The 14,271-nt window shown below is 28.6% G+C and overlaps 2 protein-coding genes across 3 annotated transcripts in view; one reads left to right on the top strand and one right to left on the bottom strand.

Moving 5' to 3' along the window:
- APP-BP1 (Nedd8-activating enzyme E1 regulatory subunit APP-BP1) overlaps positions 1-7,510 on the top strand; it is a 17,039-nt gene extending 9,529 nt beyond the window's left edge. For both annotated transcript variants that reach the window (XM_014418526.3, XM_014418525.3), the window contains exons 6-10: positions 592-725; positions 2,609-2,811; positions 4,695-4,825; positions 4,908-5,025; positions 7,336-7,510. In XM_014418526.3, coding sequence (XP_014274012.1) covers positions 592-725; positions 2,609-2,811; positions 4,695-4,825; positions 4,908-5,025; positions 7,336-7,448 — 699 coding nt within the window. In that variant the 3' untranslated portion in view covers positions 7,449-7,510. The remainder of the gene's footprint in view (positions 1-591; positions 726-2,608; positions 2,812-4,694; positions 4,826-4,907; positions 5,026-7,335) is intronic.
- A 2,505-nt stretch (positions 7,511-10,015) lies between these two features.
- LOC106679394 (vesicle-associated membrane protein-associated protein A) overlaps positions 10,016-14,271 on the bottom strand; it is an 8,732-nt gene continuing 4,476 nt past the window's right edge. The window contains exon 6 of the mRNA XM_014418524.2: positions 10,016-12,800. Coding sequence (XP_014274010.1) covers positions 12,648-12,800 — 153 coding nt within the window. The 3' untranslated portion in view covers positions 10,016-12,647. The remainder of the gene's footprint in view (positions 12,801-14,271) is intronic.

Genomic DNA, 14,271 nt, shown 5'->3' with positions numbered 1-14,271 from the left:
GTCGGCATAAAATAAATAAATATGGTTTTGTTTATTTATGTTGTTCTTTGCTGACCACACCTCCCGACAAACTTCTCCAATAATTATTAATATTTTTAAAGTCTTTGATTTTAATAAAAAAAAGTTTTTAACAGTATATTTCTAAGTTAGATATTAACTTTTTGTTATTTCATAACTTGTTATCTTTGAAGACATTAATAGTCAAAATTAAAAGTCATTTTAGAATCAATAACATTTTTTTTATCTGCACCAAAATAAACTATTAAAAATCTATGATGTAATGCTTACTTGTGCTTTTACAAAGTTTTCTTTGGAAAATTAATTTAGCAAATTATTGGTTGTTTAGCACTGTGACCACGGTTGTCAGCCGTTATCATTATCAAGCCGTTGTGGCTTGGAAACATGTATGATGACAACCTGTTGTCAAGGAAGATTACTTTTCTAGCTTGCTTTGGAGTGGTGGGAAGAACTACTCTAGCTCCTCCCTTTCACCTTAGAATTTCCCGAATCATATTTATTACTGTCCCAGCTTCTACCAGCTATAATCATTTTGTTTATTATTATTTTATTTTATTATTTTTTTTTTTTTAGAGTAAACCTTTCTGGATCTTGGCTAAAGCAGTTAGGGATTTTGTTGAGAATGAGGGTGAAGGCTGTCTTCCTGTGAGAGGAACTCTACCAGATATGACTGCTGATACAAATAGATACATTGCACTCCAACAAATGTAATATAAGCATTATTTTTATGTTATGTATTTTTATATTTTTACAAATGAATTTGTATGTCTTAGTATCACATTTCTATGAATTTATTTATTGAAATTTACATTCTGTATTGTCTAAAATAATACACCTATTCTCATATTTGGAAAAAATAGCAAACATTTTAGTATTGCAAAGAATCTTACACGCAATACCACAAAAAAGTCATATCAATTATGATATGCTGATTTGAAATAGACTTACAGAGAATCTATCCATTGGTATAACTGCAATAACATTTTTGTATTTAAAGATCTCAAAACCATCTTCTTTTCAAATGCCTTGAAGGATAATAAGGAATTGAAGAGGAAATAAGGTTTGAAACTATTGGGTTTGAGTGGGTATGGATATTATCATGGAAGAGTTGATATATGGTTTGGGGCAATCACCAACATAAACATTTATAGAGGATTTCATTTGTGACAAATTAAAAAGTGTTCAGGATTTTATGAATGATTTTTTATTTGACTGAATACAAATGGAATTTGATGATTTAGTCTAGCTCCAAAGTTTGACTCCATAAGTCTCAATTGGCCTTATTATAGTCTTATAAATGATACATTTTTAATTAATTAGTAACTCAAAGCTATGGTGCAGTAAATGTAATAGCCGGAGTCGATAACTTGTTTTCTGTCTCCTCAGTCTTTTGTGAGGATTCAAAATTAGTGATTTGTCTAGATGCAATAGTAGGTAGCAGGGCTCTTCAGCAGGGATAAGTGGAGTATTATTGAAGTATACTGTAGGCCGTGAAGTCATGTCTCCTCACATTAAAATATTTTTTCTTTAATCAATTCTGTAATGGATTGGTTAGCTTTGTTTTCTAAATGGTTTTTCTAAGTATCATTTTTTTTTTTCTAGTCACCATTGTGTTCTTATTGTTGTAGCTCATATTTAAGGACTTTGTTCACCAGATAAGTAATCAAGGTCCTTTAATTCCTCCTTAAGGTCTAAAAATAACAGGATGTTAATTTCTTCCTTTAATTTTTTGATGAATCATGTTTTATTGAAACATAGGAATGTGGGTTTACAGGTCTTCTGTTAAAATTAATTTGAAAATTGTATTGTAATTTTAATGCTAATGTTGTTATCTCTCTTTAACTATAATATTCTTTTTCTAGCTTCAAAGGAAAGTTAGTATTTACCTCATTTAATTTCAGGCCATTCTATCAAAACTAAAAGTTTCTTTAAGTTTTCTTTTAGCTTTCTTCATTTTAACGTGGGTTGTAAGGTCTGCTACTTGTAGATGTTCAATCTGTGTTAATTTATTCCAATCCATGAGTGAAGGGGATTCTCTCTGCTGGTGGGTGTTGGTGGAAATTTGGATCAGATTGCAGAGCTCAGTCTCTTCCCTCGGAAGCATGTCAACCAAGGGGGCAAGGGGCAGTCCCTTTCACCTTTCTCTCAGGTCTTGATGGAATGATATTTTCTAGAAATCATGGATTATTAGAGTTCTTCAGGCCATGAAAGAACTTGATATGACAACAGCCTATGAACTAACTAAGCCATTGAAGTTGGAGTAAGTAATAAGTAAGGAGTTGCAGCTTGTCAATAAAATCTCTATTTATGAAAAGTGGATATATTAATTTTTGACAGCATGGTGATGTTCAAATATTTAGTACTGCCCATGAAAGTCCATTATTTTTTAAAAATATATCTTGGGCTTTGTTCAAAGAAATCTTCGCAATATTGACTGATGCTGAGAATCAATGCTTATTAGTATATGCTAATTTCACAATCCATTTATCATGTTCGTTTATAGAAAACCTTGATTTTATTTTTTAATAATTCAACTAATCTATTTTTCCGTGTACTACAGTTGGAAATTTTAAACTCTTATTATTTTCAGATACCTTCAAGAAAGTTTGAGATGTGCAGACATAGTTCACAGGAGAACACAACAGTTACTTCACCAGTTAGGTCAAAATACTGACTTAATCACTGAAGCTGATACTAAAATGTTTTGCAAACATGCTTCTAATTTAGCTGTGTTTCGTGGAACAAAAATTGCAGATGAATATGATCCAAAATTAGTCAACGTGTCCATGATTTGTAAGTATGTGTATGAGCGCAAGTGTTAATGTGACAAAATTTATTAACTTTCTCATGGAAATAAATTAAAAATAGGTAATTAGAAAATCATTTTAATTTGATGAGAAAAAATAGCAGTGAATACAAATGATTTGCATAACTTTTAATTTATGTTCAAAACTGATAATTTTTGCAATAATTATTTCAATTTATTAAATTTTGAAAAATAATGTTTGTTTTCTTTAAATTTCTTTCATAATTATATATTTTTGAATGATTTTTTTTAGTTTCACTGCTGTCAAATGAAATTTTAACTCACTTCCAATCATCATATTTTGATGAAATTATATTATTTATATAAAACTGATGACAGTACTATATTATGATGTCATTATGTAATAATGGACCAATCTTTGTAAAATGACAGATGATTTTGACAAACCTTGCAAGTCTATCAGCTCCTCTTCATTTAACTGAGTTTGCCAAACATTTCTTATAGTCCTGCTTCAAATTTCTTAGGGGTCAATTAGCTATTATCTGTAGAAGTTTACAGTTTACTACATAACAATATTTTGATGAAACAGGATAAAGGGATTTTAATGATTCAATTTTAAAGCTTCTGGACAGCCTTATATTTGATCAAGCTGAAATTCAGTTCATTTGTATTAACACAAAGACAATGCAGCATTACAGTAGTGTTGAGATGGCACACATAGACCTACTCATTATTTTGGACTTATTAGGTAGGTTTTTATAGCTATTGGGTTGTTTCATATAAAATGTCATTCTTCACAGGAAAGATTATTTAGTAAAACACCTTTATGATGAAATCAAAATATTTACTCTCATATTGAGGTGTAGATAGTTGACCGTAGATTAATGCTTGAAGAAGTTTGTCGGGGGGTGCGGTCAGCAAAGAATAACATTTTATTTATGTTGTTCTTTGCTGACCGCACCCCCCGACAAACTTCTTCAAGTATTTACTCTCATTGTCAATATATTATCCCCAACATGTTATCAACTTTTCAATTCCAGAACTGAAAAATTCAGAGTTTTGTGATGAAATGTGTTTTTGACCTGAAAATTATCTTCAAAAATTTACCTTTAGGGAAGTTGTCCAAATTCCTGAACAGATCTTTTGGAGATAAGTTTGTTGAATAAGTTGGGTGTGGAAGGACTTTGTAGCATAGCTTGTTTAGTTTCTTTACTGTATTATGAAACATGAAGTGTGGCATTGTCTTGTAAGTGTAGGTTCCTTCCGATTAATTAATGCAGGTTGTTTTTTGGCACTTTTTTGTTGCATTATGTCTCTATCATTATAGTACATTGTGAATGTGATGGTTTCATCTCTGGGTAGAAAGGAGAAATGAATTACTCCTGCCATTGACCACCAAATTTAGTTTTGGCATATGTCCTAGTCTTTCATTAATGTGTAACTTGGCTGACGACCTGACTGATGCCTTTTGTCATGTACAATCCACTTTTCATCACATGTGATTATTTTTTTGAGAAAATGCTAGTTTGTTTGCTTAGCAAGCAGTGAAACACATGTCTTATAATGCTTCAGCTACTGCCGCTCATTAAGTTCATGACGTACTCATAGCCTTTTTTACTTTACTAATAGTCTTTAAGTGTTGATATATTTACATTATGTTGTGCTTGAAGTCCTTTGACTGGTTGGTAAGTGTTTTCTTCCACAGTAAGACTAAGTTCATTATTGTCAATGGCTGGTAGAGGTCCTCTAGGTTGGTTATCCAAATCTGTCACAGCCAGAACTTTTTCAAACCTTCAGTGAATGGTCCATTTGTTATAATATCCTTCCCCGAACTTTGTGGGTTTGGCTCTTTTATAACCAAACTTATAATGACACTGATATATAATTTAAGAAAATTTTATCATTTTAGCTCAGGGTGTGGAAGATCCAGATAGCCTGATGGTATATTATGTCATGTTAAGAGGATTAGATCGCTTCATTTCTGACTACAATCATCAACCTGGAGAATTTGGTGATGAACATGATATTGTTAAGCTAAAGGTAATATATACTACAGTTAGTTTACTAAGTAATTTAAACTAAATTTAATTATTCATTTTCTGAATATTATTATGTATTTTAGGCTTGTATTTCTAAGTTATTAAGTGAATGGGGTTGTGGATCTCTTTCAAAAGATGATTATGTTCACGAAATATTTCGCTACGGAGGAGCTGAGCTTCATTCCATATCAGCATTTCTAGGTATAAAATTTTGAACTTTCATCTTATTTTTATTATCTAATAGGTGTAGTGAAGATCATATTTCATGTTAAGAAGGAAAATGTTCTTCACTACACCTTATAACATAATATCATTATGTAAATCTTTCAGTCTAAAATACTTAATTTAAAGGTTATTTTTGTTATTTAGCAATTTTTTTATTTATTTTTGTTAACATTTGTTACATATTATTACATTAGCCCTCTGTATACAATTTTGGTGTAGATTTAATAAAGAAATTTGGTTGGTGGGTAAATTAAAAATGAAAACACTGATAAGTAAAACTTATTTTTAACCTGTGCCAATGTTTTGGCCCTAGTTATAGAACATCAGGATCGTGGGTTTACGGTGATGGTTGAGTCCCTCCTAAGCAAATATGTGGGCACATATTAAAAATTAGTTTTTCTTCTCTGAGTGCTTCCTGACCCAACTTAGAATATAAAAGAAATATCATATAAACTCCAAAATATTTTAAATTTAATCAGGATTTTCCTTCTATACAGTTATTGATAAAATATGTACTGTGAGAACACATTTTGCAAATTCTTTTTGACTATTCTAATGAAATATCAAATTTCATTGTTTTGGTTCTGTTCTCTTTGCTGTTTTCATTTAAAATACACAATAGTAATTACATATGTAAGTAATTTAGTATTACTGAAAGGAAAGTGAACAATACTTACTAGGAGAGGCTATGGACATGGGATCAACAATTTCAATTAAACCCTTTTCAAATGATGGTGAATTAAACCATGAATTTAAGTTTATTTTGCCTTGAAATAATTTTCTATCGCATCTTAATCCAGGTGTGGCAGGTGAGGTTTGTGAGACCGATTGTAAAATTTGTTTGTCTTACATTCTGGTTTTCTGAACTGATATATTTTATTTACTTTCTTTTTTAGGCTGCATATTCCATTAGTACAAGTACAGTAGTAAATTCATAATATCCTATTTTTTCTGTAGATAAATAATATTACTGGATCCGAAAGACCCACCTGTCGCCAGAAAGCATTAACTGGTACCTATTGTGTTTTGGAATAAAATTTCAGTTCAATTTTTGCCCTTGTTGAGAGCAAATGTTCACAGAGTGAAAAAGTGTGTGATAAATTCGCATTGTGAACATAGCTATATTGTGTGAAATGTGGAATTATTTTAACCGTTGCTATACTATTACCTAACTTATCTGTGAATACATTTTTTTCACACGATTATTATATAAACATAGGCATTTCTTTGGTTTTCTGTTAACTATCATCAAAATGAATGTGTAAATAAGTATAAATTTAATTTGTTTGGGATCCCAATATGTATATTAGGAGTATTCATGATTTTTTGTTAAATGTAAAAAAGTTTTAAAATGCTAAATGTTAAAAGTATTGGATTGTGAGCAGCCCAATTTAACGTCCATGGTGAACAGAAGAGCTCCTAGCAATTGTGTAAGAAACTTTGTAACTTTACCTTCCAAAACCTTCTAGAATTTGATTACTGTATTGATTTTTAAAAATGTCCTAACAAAAACGGTTTACGATATATGAGCAACTAACCTATCAAAACAACTGCTGACAAAATAGTGTGGAACTCAGCTAGTCTGTTATGTGATGTCATTCTCCATTTAGCAGACGTATTAACAGACTTTTAATCATGTTAAATGTTATATCGTTCTAACATGATAATAGAAAAAAATATTTCTGCTTTTAACATGTTAAACTAAAGATCATGAATACTCCTAATATCTACAATCTGATCCTTGTACTCATTGATACTTGATAAATACTTGCACTCATTCAGTATGATCGTTATATATTTGTTTTCCTTATTCTATAAAAAAATGATTCTATTATTAGAATAACTTGAAACCCTTGCAGAGGTAAAGGGTAGAAAACAATAATTTTTTTTTTTCAAAATATACAAAATAATTTTTTGTCAGCTCCTGGGCCATATAGAACCCTCAAACATATGTCTAATATTTTTTGATTACTAGTATCACCAAAAAATGTTTTATCGACATTGGTGTTCCTACGTCCTTAGGTTTCTGTGTTTAACCTGTTTATAGAATATTGTGGCAATACAGAAACAGAAGTTGTAACTAATAAGGTTACAGCAGTAAAAATAAATCTATCCATAACAAAGAAACCAAACTTTTTTTTCATGGTAGTCTAATACTTGGTAATTTAATAGTTCTTTAAATGTTTTGTTTATCAATAAACCATCAGTCTAAGAGAAATATAAATAATTCTAGATTTTATTATTTGCCAATAAAGGTAGTTTATTACTAAATATATGACATTACAGGTGGATGTGCAGCCCACGAAGCAATTAAATTGATTACAGGACAGTATAAACCTCTCCATAACACATTTATCTACGATGCTATAACATCAAATACAGAAACATTTGTTTTTTAAAGTCATTATTTATTCTGTTGTAATTTCCTGTCTCTTTGTTAATAAACTATTAATATTTTGTACATGATCTAAAATTTATTACTAAATCCCCAATCTTTATTTAAAACTGAGAAATATTTAACAAAAAAGGGCAAAATATTAATCAAAGATGCAGTATATTTACTAAGATTTTTTAACTAACAAAACCCCATAAAAATTATTATTTATAGTTCTGTTGGTTAAAAAATGCAAACGATTAAAAATATGCAGCAAATCAAGTTCATAATAAAAGTCATTTTTCATGTACTCCAAATAAGTGTTTTGTTTTTTTTAAAATGATTAAAAGTAAAACTTTCTCAATTATCTCTAAGCAAAGATTTACATTGCTCTAAGTTTCTTTCCACCTAACAAGTAGTAATTGAAGCTTATTTGATCTATGAAATTTCTGAAGAACTTTAAATGTTTGATATTTCAAAATTTCTATTTTCTTCATTCTGAAATGAACAAGATCACAAGAAGCGTTTTCTTGATCCATATGAATTTGAAGATAAGTGAAAAATTATTTTTTGCTTGTACTAAACCTATTCCTTAAACTAGAATAGTAATATAGCAGTAATTATAGTATGTTGCTGGAAAGCCAAAGATTTAAGAAAATATGTAACATAGAAATTAGTTGAAGGTAATTAATAATGATAATAAATGCTTATAGTTCAAGAGCCCAAGAGGAGAAAAAAGACACTTATTTCACCCCAATTTTTGATTACTTTATAACTAGTTGTAATTACTAGTCAAAATTGATGAGTCTGCAAAGTATACGTAGCTGTTTCAAAACATTAATTTTTCATTCGAAACTCTATATTTTAAAAACTACCAGCAACACTAGAAACTCTAAAAGAACATTATTTAAAGAAGAGTAAATTTGATGAAATATCTATCTAGTTACGTCCTGTAGTTCTCGAGATATAGCTTGTATATTTAAAGCAGAAGTCCATATGGAAAGTAAATTTCTCTAAGAGAGAGTGTAAATATATTCACTTTTATGCTATTAAATAAAAACAGGTGGTATACAATGTAATAAATCCATTAAGTCCTTGTGTTTCAGGTTTGCGAGTGGTCTGTTTTTTTTTTTATAGTGCGCAAACCTGACATTATTGAAGTTTTTCAGTCTTTCCCCTTGCAGCAGTAAATCTAATGTAGTGAATCCTCATTTTTGTTCATTGTCATTTATTGAGTATTCATATGGATTGCTTATCACAAATCACATCCAATTTACTCTTCCAGTTAGTATTTTTTAGCCTTTTAAAAGTCACCTTTTCAAGAGGCTTAGTTGAAACAAACTCGTCACATTTCATTTCAAGGACAGCATTTCCAATATTTTGAAATTTTTTATATTACTAGTTAAGCAATCTGAATAACTGTATTAACAAGTAAAAATAATCAGTAAGTGAATCAACTTAGTTCATCACTCTAGTTTGCAACACTGCATGAGAACAATGCAGTTCTCTTGGTGGAAAGGTGCTGTTCTGTTTGCAGTGTTTTTTTCACACTGAAATTCATGTTCGAAGTTTCATAAGTTTTCTCCAAGGATATTTTAATGCATTCAATATTCTTATACAATTTTTTTGCAATTTAATTTGTTTTAAACAAATAGCTGAAAATTATCTGGAGACTGTCCACTAGTGAAATTTGAAATTAAATTATTTATAACAAATTCATGGTATATTGATAATTCAACTGCTACTTCGAAAATCAAACATTAAGTGTTGGATCATAAAATTTTATTGTTTTCCACATTCATTTGAAACTCACATAATGAGACATCTATCATTTTCAAAATTAACTTTTTCATCACTTCACACTAACCAGCAAATTTCCATGTAACGAAATCTTAATGATTTTAAATATATTAGAAACAATTTTCTCCCGAAAATGTACAAAAGTAGCTATTAAAGTAACTACCCCAATTAGTTTTTTTTTTTGTAAAATGGACTTATGCATGCAACATTCAAAATAAACTGCTGAAGCATATACCAACATAGAGAAAGTTTTAGTTCATTTCCATTATTTTTGTGTGCATAAAAAGTAAATTAAAAATACAGCTTTGAACCTGTCTGCTATGTTAGTATGTAAAATCATGATGAATATAATTCAAAGGACATGGCAGTATAATAATGAAACTGCTAGAATATATCTAAAAAAAAAAATTAGTTATTTCACAAGGAAAAACTGAATTAGACGTGAACTGCAATGACGAAATGATCTAGAAAGGTAAATTACTTCCCCTCTACTCATGAAAATGAGTAGAAAGGAATCGATATATGCGATCTTCAAAGAAGAAAGAACAATTTTGTATATCCAACTGAAAATATTAATATTTACAGATTCTTTACCTTAAAAAAAAAAAGATAAGTCGTATTTTTAAATGTTATAATAATTGTAGGGATAAAAAAGTTATTGTAAACAAAAATATGGATTAAACTTGGGTAGGCAACTTTCCTAATTACTATAATTTATATAAAAAAAATTTATTTTCTATATTAAATATTTCTTTAAAAAGGCCGGCAACAAAGTACATATTCTCAAAACCATACAACAAATACACCTTTATTCAAATAAATCTGAAAAAGTAACTCAGGGTATAAATTTTAAGCTTATCTACACAGTTAACACTATTTTTATCTAAGTTATAAATATTAATATATGCTTTTTAGCCTTTATATTTAACACAATAAAAAGCTTGACTAGGAGCCACTTTTTTTTTTTTTTTTTTTTTCAAGTATTGATTTTAATCTTACTCTCTTTCAGTCAAGAGTCAACTAATTACAGACTGTTTGGAGCACTTAAGGTTTTTCCAACTACATAGAGTATGAACATCACTTTTATTACCTATTTTTCTACAATATATATATATATATGTATATATTTATTTATATATATATACATACATACACTTTAATCAGATAGATATTAAAAGTTTTTTAATAGCATACAATTTGACCTGAAAGTTTTGTTATTATAAAATAACATTAATTACCTAAAGACAAACATAATAAAAACAGAACATCACATTAACGAGTATACAGAATTTATGTGAAATATTCACATCTATAGAATATACTTCCATTTTATACATTGCAGTAAGGCACAAAGCCAACAAGATTTTTAGAAAATAAAAATAATATAAAGCCTAAGAAAAGGAAATACTGATATAAAAATTGTAGTTTTCAAGTAATTCCATTTAAACAAGGAAATATTTTTTAAACCTTGGAGATAATTAAAAATAAATAAATTTAAGAATATTAAATACCTCAGTAACATACAAGAGCTGTGTTCCATACCAATAAGCCCTTATTATAATAAAGTAAATGAACACTTGCTGCAAAACCATGTATTACTAACAGACATTTACTTATTTTGATGATTCATTACTATTTTGAAAAATCATATTAACAGCTATAACACAATTAAATAAATAGTGAAGGCCAATTATAAAACAACAATGAAACACTATAGAAGTAAGAAAATTGTAATTCTATAGCTGTAATTTAGGGAATATACATTTATTAGAGGTTTAGAACAACCTTAAAAAAATGTTTTTAAGTAGATAATAATAATGGCAAGTGTTAGTAAAAAAATATTTTCAAAATGCTGAATATCCCTGAAAACACCATTTATACTTGCACTTATAAATTGCTATATTTGTATAAATAGGAGTTTACAACTTACAAAACATAAAGTGAAACTAAAAGTTGGTTAGTAAAAAGTGAAATAAAAGATACACCAATCCCTAATTAAACGTTGAAACATTAAAATAAAATGTTCAAAATAACATTCTTAAGCACTGAAGGCCACACTTTTGTCGGAAAAAGGCGATGTCACATCTCTTGGCAATTTTGGAAACACTTGAGACTTAATAGTTACAACTGTTGATTGCTAATTTCAGTTATGACTAGACATAATTAACATTATAGCATAGCTCAAGAGTATGTAAAAAAAAAATTTAATTAGTTACAGAAAATTTTATTCGTGCAACATCAACCTTTATTACAAAAAAAATATTCTCAGTGAGAATACTGACCTTCAGCAGATATATGCATTGTTAGTTATGCAAATATAACAGCCACTGTGAATGTCTCCTTCCTAAAAGAGGAGGTCCGATACATAATAATCCTTTAGTTTAGTGTACATTAAATTGATGCAAAATAATTCATAATAACGCACAGTATTATTCCATTAATAATAAACTGAGAAAAATATATCAGACATGGGTTGTAATAACATGAGCACAGTGAAAACCAGCAATTAGGGAAACTCTTTTAATAATAAAATTGCATTTTCAACAGAAAACAATAACTCAATTATATTATATCTGACTAAAAAAAAAAGAAAATTAAAAAAGAAAAAAAAATATTATTATCAGATATTAAACTGATAAAAGTCAAACTATACAATAAAATAAATTTGATAATAAATAAACCAAACTGATATTGCAACAATATATAATAATATATGTCACAATTCATCAAAAAAAGTCTCCTTTTTAATTTAAAATAAATCTAATGCAGTGTGTAACAAAACAAAGTTTTTATAAAATGCAGGTTTATTAATAACTGCAAAACATTCCAATTTACAAAACAAAGTTATTTACACAACTCATCACATAGTTGACAAAATGGGTGATATTTATACCTCTAAAATATTAATACTGAAACAAAGCCAGATTGATAAGTTAAAAATCAAATATTTCACATCAATTTTTTTTTTAGGAAATTTTGAAAAACTTAACTTGCCCACCTGTTATTATAAATGTTGATCCCTAATTCTTGTTTAGTAGTGACCTAGCATCGCACTGGACTGTTAGAAAAATAAGTAATCAATACATGGATATAATTATCAATTAAAAATATCAAATGAATAACAAAATGCATTTTCTTCTTTTCGAGTTGTTTCTTTAAGCAAAGATAAATTTTTCTTATTAGTTTTATTATTATTATTTTATTTTTTTTTTTAGACAGGAGAAAAGTTGCCTGTTAATAAATATGTGGCTAAAATAATATATATATGTATGCAAGTCTAAGATGTGTTTATATTTTATGAAATTACGGAATAGTAATATGTGATTGGAGCGGGAAGGGCAAGCGATAGTTACAGGGGAGGGGGAATGTGCTAATTACAATGTGTGTATTAAGGAGTCTCAGGGGAAATTTGTGTAAATGCTTTTCAGAGTAGGAACTTTCCCAAAATAATTCCAACAAGTCCAGTAAGAATTGCGACCACAATTAGGGGTGTCTGATATATTGGCTGGGGCTGAATTGCAACACGTGACCTTTTACGCAGTGCCTCAGCTTGTTTTTCCAGCACTAAAACTTGTTCCTAAAAATGAAAATTATAAAGCAATCAAAACAAAAATATTAGATAAAGAACATATACAACAAATTTATAAGATTAATTGAAAATAGTTTAAACTAAAATTAGCGAATAATCAATTGTACTGATTACAAAACTCCTAATTGTTTGAAGGTAAGGTAGGAACAAAAATAAAATAAAAAATATTGACAGTCAAGAGTGATATTAGAACATTAATTAATTTGAATACAAATCATGTAAACATGCAAATAAGTGCAAGGATCAAACATAATAACCAATAATAAACTGTTAGATATACATTTTTATAATATACTCCTGAGTGAAAACATTTTTTATTTTATTTATTCATCTGAATAAAATGTCTATGCTTTGTTATAAAAATAAAAAATCAAAGCAATAGGCACAAAATTTATTTAAAAAATTATAGGAGGGCTTTAACTTCCCTTTACTTAAAACCTTCCTTGGATACGATACAACTATTTCTTTAGTACTAACGACAGTAATATTTTCCCTTATTATATTTCATATCCCCTTATCATATACAGATTAAGTGGAGCTATTTTAAGAAAATCATTTTGAAAATTCAGTATTCACGGCCTGCCATACTATTTCGATGGGGATAAGATTTTGATAATAATTGAAGACCATTATAGTGATAGAACAAGTTTAATCAAAATCATTAGAGCTGTTAAATTTTTTTGTTTAAAAGTGTATAATCAATGATATAAAATCGAACTTCTATCGAGTCCATTTCAGCGAAATCGTTACTGTAATGTCTCAGGCATAAATCCACCTTAATAGGTAATTTGTTTTGTACAACTCTTCATTTTTCAGTTAGGCTCTTCCTATACATGCAGACCATCTAGCCAGACTTGGTTCTTTGGCCTCAGGGGGCCTGTTTGTTCAAAACTGGGATTCAAAATTTTTCACAATTGCAATACTTCCTCTTACTTTGGAATTTTATATTTCATATAAACGTAAGTTAAAGCAAAAAAATTGTATCATAAGCAGAGCAGTGTTTAAACACTCTCAAGTAAATTAGATATTTAAATTAATCTAATATACCTAATTGAGAAGGCACAATTTGGCAAGCAGCAAATGCCAGGCCTCTTCTACTCAAAAGATTGATTTTTAATTTATGATGGGAAAAATTTCCATGATCTGAATCAGATGATACAGCTTCAATAACCTATCCTGTACTTTCCTTACAGTAGAAAGAAAGTAACAAAGAAGGTAAAGAAATATAAATTATAATTATAAAGATTGGTGGAATGTAGAAATGAAGATTATGCATTCGTTTGACCAATGATTTTCCCCCAAATACTACCTATTCTTTAATTTTTAAGATCACTTATTACACTACCAATCTATTTTTAAAGATAAAGTTTAAGTATTTTTTAAGAAAATATCAACCAACTATAAAAAATACAGTGAAATATTAAAGAAAAATTGATAAGGTAGAAACCTATAATATATA

The sequence above is a fragment of the Halyomorpha halys genome, unplaced genomic scaffold (genome assembly GCF_000696795.3).
Source record: "Halyomorpha halys isolate HHAL.00 unplaced genomic scaffold, Hhal_1.1 Scaffold200.1, whole genome shotgun sequence".
Classification (NCBI taxonomy): domain Eukaryota; kingdom Metazoa; phylum Arthropoda; class Insecta; order Hemiptera; family Pentatomidae; genus Halyomorpha; species Halyomorpha halys.
Note: the sequence above shows the minus strand (reverse complement) of the source record. Positions and strands in the feature narration are given on the sequence as shown.